At 54.2% G+C, this 6,604-nt stretch overlaps 1 protein-coding gene across 1 annotated transcript in view; it reads left to right on the top strand.

The window, feature by feature from the left end:
• The window catches only part of PRKACA (protein kinase cAMP-activated catalytic subunit alpha), a gene marked incomplete at its 5' end in the record, with an annotated part of 19,121 nt that extends 13,561 nt beyond the window's left edge, over positions 1 to 5,560 (top strand). Inside the window, 3 exon segments of the mRNA XM_027776759.1 lie at positions 1 to 78; positions 4,146 to 4,310; positions 4,758 to 5,560. Of these exon segments, the coding sequence (XP_027632560.1) occupies positions 1 to 78; positions 4,146 to 4,310; positions 4,758 to 4,883 (369 nt within the window).
• Positions 5,561 to 6,604: the final 1,044 nt, after the last annotated feature.

The following is a 6,604-nucleotide window of genomic DNA, read 5'->3' as shown; positions in this document are numbered from 1 at the left end:
TATGAGATGGCGGCCGGCTACCCCCCCTTCTTCGCCGACCAGCCCATCCAGATCTACGAGAAGATCGTCTCTGGGAAGGTGAGGCCCCGGCAGGATGTGGGGGTGGGCCCTGGCAGGGACCCCTGGCTGTTGCTGGAATAATCTAGAAGCATGGGCAGTCAGGCTAGGTGGTGAGGGCGGATGCAGCACCCACAGGGAGTCCTGCACTTGAGTACCCTCGCCCCCCTGGCCCTCGACCCAGGGTGCTGACATCCTGAGGGCGCCCAGAACCCCGAGGCTCAGTGGGGCTTGGCCTCAGACCACGTGCTGTCCTGACAGGGGGCTTCTCCTCCCACCTCAAGCTGCCCCCATTTTTTTTTTTTTTTTGAGAGGTTTTTGCTTTAGGGCACGTGCACTCACCAGAGAGACAGAGACAGAGAGACAGAAAGCGAGAAATCACCCCCCAGGGGGGATGGCCACACCGCAATCCCTTCTCCTCCATTCTCCTCTCGGGATCTTGGGCACACACGCACACGCGCCCGGCATGAGTTTAAGCCACCGGGTCCGGGACTCAAACTATGGTCAACTACCTGGGAGTCCAGCGACATAGCCATTACACTAACTGCTGGTCCCTTGTTAACCCCTCTTACACCCTTTTTAACTTTTTAAAAAAATTTTTCCTATACCGCACATAGGCTCACCAGGAAGAGTCAGAGACAGAGCGGAAAGGAGAAGTCATCCCCCCCAGGGGGGTTAGCCAAGCTGTAATCCCTTCTCCTCCATTTTCCTCTCGGGATTTTGGGCAGGCACGTGCACCCGGCGTGTTCTTCAATCCGTCAGGCCCAGGACTCGAACTGCAGAGTCGGCCATGTGGGCTCCAGTCTCTTAACCAGCACGCCACGGCCCAGCCCTCACCGTCCCCTTTAGTGCGCGTTCTCATGGGTTTCAAGGCAAGAGAGCAAACGTACCCGGGTCCAGGTGCCACCCCGGCCTCGCCAGGGAGTCCTGCCGCCCAGGACCTGTGACACAGCCGCCTCCTCCCAGCCGCACACGTCACCCACCTGGCGTGTTCGGGTTAGGGGTGACAGAACGGTGGAGCTCGCATCAACATGGTACATTACGACCTTGTCATCGGCCGAGCGGGGCTCGCCCCCTGGTTACACTCAGAGCGGCCCCGCCCTGGGAGAGCCAGGAAACCAAGGCCCCAGGCGAGCTTGGGGATCCCACCCACCACTCCGAAAGGACCTGAGCGCCCATCCACAGGGCCCCGGGTGCTGGCTGGTTCACAAGGCGCTGTTGGTGCGAGCACCGTGGAGCTCAGCCTCCGGTGGGCCGCCCTGGCTCTAGCTCCCGTGGCTGCTACCTGCGGGCTCAGGGACTTCGCGCAGGTCAGGTCTTGCGTCTGCGCCTCATCGTACCCACCTGAGGATCGGGGATCCAGCCCCCAGCCTGTTGAGGTTGGAAGAACATGTAACCTGCAAAATGGGGTCCTCTGGGGCGCCCACAGAGTCAGCATTTCTGAAGGGGGAAGACGAGGCGCCTGCCTTCCAGCCGAATAGAAAGTGCCAAGTATGGGGAGAGAAAGAGGGAGAGACAGAGAGAGGGAGAGACAGAGAGACAGAAAGAAAGAGAAGAACAAAGATAAAGAGACGCAGAAAGAAGGAAGAAAAAGAGAAAGAGAAAAGGAAAGAGAAAGAAAAAGAGAAAAAAAAAAGAATGAAAAAGAAAAGAGTGGGAGCCGGCAGGGTGCACAGTGGGTGCAGGTGGCATAGTGGTTGAGGCGCTAGACTCCCACATGGCGGACCATAGTTCAAGTCCCAGGACCCAGTGGCTTAAAACTCATCCTGGGCCCATGCACGTGTGTGCCCAAAATCCCAAGAAGGGAATGGAGGAGAAGGGACTGCAGCCAGGCCACCTCCTGGAGAGACATTTTCTGTCTCTCTCTCGCTCTCTGGTGAGTACATGGGCCCAATAGCAAAAATCTCTCTCCTCCCCAAAAAAAGAAAGAAAGAAAGAGCAAGGCATAGGAGATTCCAAATGGAGAGCAGCAAAGAGGAACATAAGCCCCTTCTTTGTAGCAGTTCACAGTTCCCACGCATCCTCGGCTGTTTTATCTCCCTCGCACAATCCTGGACGATCTGCCCCATGCCAGAGAGGTATGCGCAGGCCCAGAGAGGGTGAGGGCTGTGGCCAAGGTCACACAGCATGCAGGAGACAGAGCAGGGACTAGAAATTGGTTCTCGTGACTGCAAATCCCATCACTGCTTGCATTCAAGGCCGTGGGTTTGGAGCATTTGGGGAAACTTTCCATCAAGAGTTGAACTGGGCCTTAAAGAGTAGAAGCGTCTTCCATCTGCTAAGAGGAGGAGGAGTTCCTCTCTTCATAGCTACGGGTATTTCGAAAGCCCCCAAGCCCCTGGGACCAGCAGATGGCATAATGGCTATGTTGCTAGATTCCCATGTAGTCAACTGTGGTTCGAGTCCCGGACCCGGTGGCTTAAACTCACACCGGGCACGTGTGCGTGCGTGCCCAAGATCCCGAGAGGAGAATGGAGGAGAAGGGATTGCGGCATGGCCATCCCCCCTGGGGGGTGATTTCTCGCTTTCTGTCTCTCTGTCTCTCTAACAAGTGCAAACACCCTATAGCAAAAATCTCTCTCAAAAAAAAAAAAAAAGTAAAAGAAAAAGAAATGCAAGTTGTAGCCCAGCAGGTGACTTGGTGGTTAACGCACTGGATCCCACATGGCCAACAATGCAGTTCGAGTCCCCAATCCTTCCAGCTCGAAAAACACTGAGTATGTGCGTGTGTACCCAAAATCTCAAGAGGAAAAGGGCGGAGAAGGGACTGTGGTGTGGCCATCCCCCTGGGGCCAGGAGGGCGCGCTTTCTCACTTTTCTTTCTCTGTCTCTCTCTAACAAGCACATGCACCTAATAACAAAAACAAACAAACAACAAAACAAAACAAAACAAAAAAACACCAAAAAAAACCTAAAAGAAATGTAGGTTTTCAGACCCAAGCAGCTCTCCTGAATCAGAACCCTGGGGTGGGCCCCATGAGCTGGGTTTTCGTGGGTCTGTTTCTTTTGATTAAGTTTGTTGATTTCTTCCATAAGAAAGAGAGGACAGGGATCCCAAGGGTCTGGATCCTGCAGTTGGCCCCCAGTCCCAGCTGCCATAGGTCAACACTCCATGTGCTCAGGGAGGTCCCGGGACACAAACCCAGAACCTTCCCCACATGGGTCCGTCCAGTTGTGTTTCACTGTGCCACCTATTTACTTATTTACTTATTTATTTATTTTAATTTGACCAGAGAGACAGAGGGAGAGAGAAAGTAAGCTACCGGACCCAGGACTCGAACCGCAGTCGGCCATATGGGAGTTCAGAGCCCTTAACTACTACACCACCTGCCAGCCCTCACTGTCACTGATTTAGACGGGTTCTCACTATGTCACACTCCTCCTGCCTCAGCTTCCCAAGTGTGTGTGTCAATACACCAGACTCTTCCTTTTTTTTTTTTTCTTGAGAGGTTTTTGCTATAGGGCGTGTGCGCGCACCAGAAAGACAAAGAGAGAGAGAGAGAGACAAAAAGTGAGAAATCACCCCCCGGGGGGATGGCCACGCCGCAATCCCTCCTCCTCCATTCTCCTCTCGGGATCTTCGGCATGCACACACACGCACCCAGTGTGAGTTTAAGCCACCGGGTCCAGGATTCGAACCGTGGTTGACTATATGGGAGTTCAGTGACATAGCCATTACGCTAACTGCTGGTCCCATCATTTTTTTTTTTTAAAGAGAGAGGTTTTTGTTATAGGGTGCATGCACTTGCCAAGAGACAGAGACAGAAAGTGAGAAACACTCCCTAGGGTGGTGGGCACTCCACAGTCCTTTCTCATCCAGTCTTCTTTCAGGATTTTAGGCACACACACACACTTGCCCGGAATGAGTTTGAAGCTGCCAAGTCCAGAACTCGAACTGCAGAGGGCGCCCAGGGACCTAACCATTAAGCCATCTGCTGGTCCTCCCTGGCTGTCTTAATGAGCTTCTAGTTAGGGGCACTGTTGGGGGGGATGATCACTCCATAGGACTGTAGCATGGAGAATGCAGTGTTCTGGGCTCCCACTCTCCAGACCAGCTCCCCATCCCATGTGTACACCCCCTTCTCCAGGTGCGGTTCCCATCCCACTTCAGCTCCGACCTGAAGGACCTGCTACGGAACCTTCTACAAGTGGATCTCACCAAGCGCTTTGGGAACCTCAAGAACGGGGTCAATGACATCAAGAACCACAAGTGGTTTGCCACGACCGACTGGATTGCCATCTACCAGCGGAAGGTGGGCCTCCCCTCTTCAGGCATGCCCAGGGGTTTTGGGGAGGTGGTGTCCAAGGGTCAGGGAGGGCTGCCCATGGAAAGATGGGCAAGGAAGAGGAACTTGAAAATAGGCCATAGGCTTGGGGATAAACTGAAGTAGGTATTTAAGAGCAAATGAAGGCCTAGAAATGGGATGCTGGGGTCTTTTGGCCACTCTGTGGTCTTGGGCAGGAGATGCCTCTCTGTGAGATGTAATCTCCCTTTAGGGGAGTTGGCTGTAATGAGTCCCACCTCAGTTGTTGAGGCATCCATATCTTACTGCTAAGCATAGGCCTGAGCCACAGTAACTATCTCACAAATGTTAGGCCATTTACGTTTATTGTTATGATGATGATGATGATGATGATGATGATGATGATGATGATGATGATGTCTGCTGAGGTCTGGGTGGTTCTTGATTCCTCTCCAGGTGGAAGCTCCCTTCATACCAAAGTTTAAAGGCCCTGGGGACACAAGTAACTTTGATGACTATGAGGAGGAAGAGATCCGGGTCTCCATCAATGAGAAGTGTGGCAAGGAGTTTTCTGAGTTTTAGGGGTGTGCCTGTGCCCGCACGGGTTTTCTTTTCTTTTTTTTTTTTCTTCCTTTTTTTTTTTTTTTTTGAGGGGGTGGGGTGGGAGGGTTGGATTGAACAGCCAGAGGGCTCCAGAGTTCCTTGCATCTAATCTCACCCCCACCCCTACCCTCCAGGGTAGGGGGAGCAGGAAGCCCAGATATTTGGAGGGACAGAAACACCAGCTGCTCCCTCTCACCCCCCTTGGCCCTCTTGCCCCCTCCCCTACCATTTTTCCCTTCCTCCTCCCCAACAGCCCCCCAGCTCAGCCCACTTCTGCCTGTTTTAAAGGAGTTTCTCAGCTCCAGTCAGACCAGGTCTTGCTGGTGTATACAGGGACAGAGTGTGGAAAGAGGGGCCCTAATTGAGCTGCAGCCCCCACCCCCCACTCCCGCCAAACCACAGGCTAAGGGGAAATGGACAAGAAGCCAGCCTTCTTAAAGCAGTCCTGCCTGGGGAAGGACAGATTTTTAGTGACATATTCAGTGGCCTGCTTGCTAGAACTTTCAAAAAAAAAAAAAATGTAAAATCTTCTTTAAGTTCCATCAGTGCCTCCTCTGCCTCCTTCCTTCACCCACGCCCCTCTGTGTCCCACCATTCCCAAATTCATTTTAACAAGGCTGGGAAGCAGAATGACTTCCTAAAGGAAGGAGCTGGAGTTCGAACCTCCACCCTGAGCTGCTAATCTCCCCCCTACCCCCTTTTGGGGGCTGTCCTCGGTGGATCCTGCTAGGGTCTCAATTCCCTTTAGGAAGCCCCAACCCTCTTCTCCCCCTGTCCCGTCTTCACCCTTGGGCTTTGGGAGCCAGACCAAGCAGCTGCCCCTCTCCCTGCCAAAGCGGAGTCATCCCCCCAAAAAAAGACAGAGGGGGAGCCCCAAGCCCAGGGTCTCTCCTCCCAGCAGCAACCCATCAACCCCCCCCCCAAACTCCTGACGTTTTATTCTCAGCTAGATTTTAATGCCCAGCGGCCTCTCAGCTCAGTTTGGAAGGTAGTCCTCCAAAAAATGGACAAAGACGAGACAGTGTACCCCCACCTCGCCCCCACGGCCCAGGGTTCAAGGCCACAGTTGCTGGGGATGTGGGGGGGGCCCAAGTGTCTTATTCACCCAGCAGCTTCCGCCCACCCCTCAAAGTCCCTCTAGCTAGCTGTCAGCTGTCAATCACCCCTTTCCCTCCCTTCCCCATTTGTCTCTCTCAATAAAGAAGTGGGGAGCCACCCCATTCGTCCCCAATACTTGTCCCTCTCACAACTCCTCCCCATCCCAGGAGGAACTCTCAGGCCTGGGGTGGGGCCGCGGGTGGGCGCGGGGGCGATGCAACCTGTGTGCTACAGAAGGACGCGACTTCCTCTTGAACAGTGTGCAGTTGTAAACATATTTGAAAACTATTACCAATAAAGTTTTGTTTAAAAAAAAAAAGTGTCGCTGGTGTTCCCGACTTCGGTCACTCGCCCGTACGCCCCCACCCACCCCTGCCGCCCACGGGTTTGGGAAAGGGACTCTCGGAACCCAGCGTCCAGGCCGATCCAGCGCTGGCCTGGAGTCCTGGTAAAACGGGGTGTCGCTGGAATTCCACCACTCCGCCCCCCCGCCCCGCAGCACAGAGGGACGCCAAACTGCCCTCTGACCCCTCCAGATTCGGGGTGCCCAAAGCTGCCGCGCGCCCCCTCGGCGTCCAGCCCGGGACCGACGGGGCGCCGTC

This window comes from Tupaia chinensis, unplaced genomic scaffold (genome assembly GCF_000334495.1).
Source record: "Tupaia chinensis unplaced genomic scaffold, TupChi_1.0 Scaffold138060_1, whole genome shotgun sequence".
In the NCBI taxonomy this organism is placed as follows: domain Eukaryota; kingdom Metazoa; phylum Chordata; class Mammalia; order Scandentia; family Tupaiidae; genus Tupaia; species Tupaia belangeri.
The sequence above is the reverse complement of the archived record's forward strand: the minus strand, read 5'-3'. Positions and strand labels throughout refer to the sequence as shown.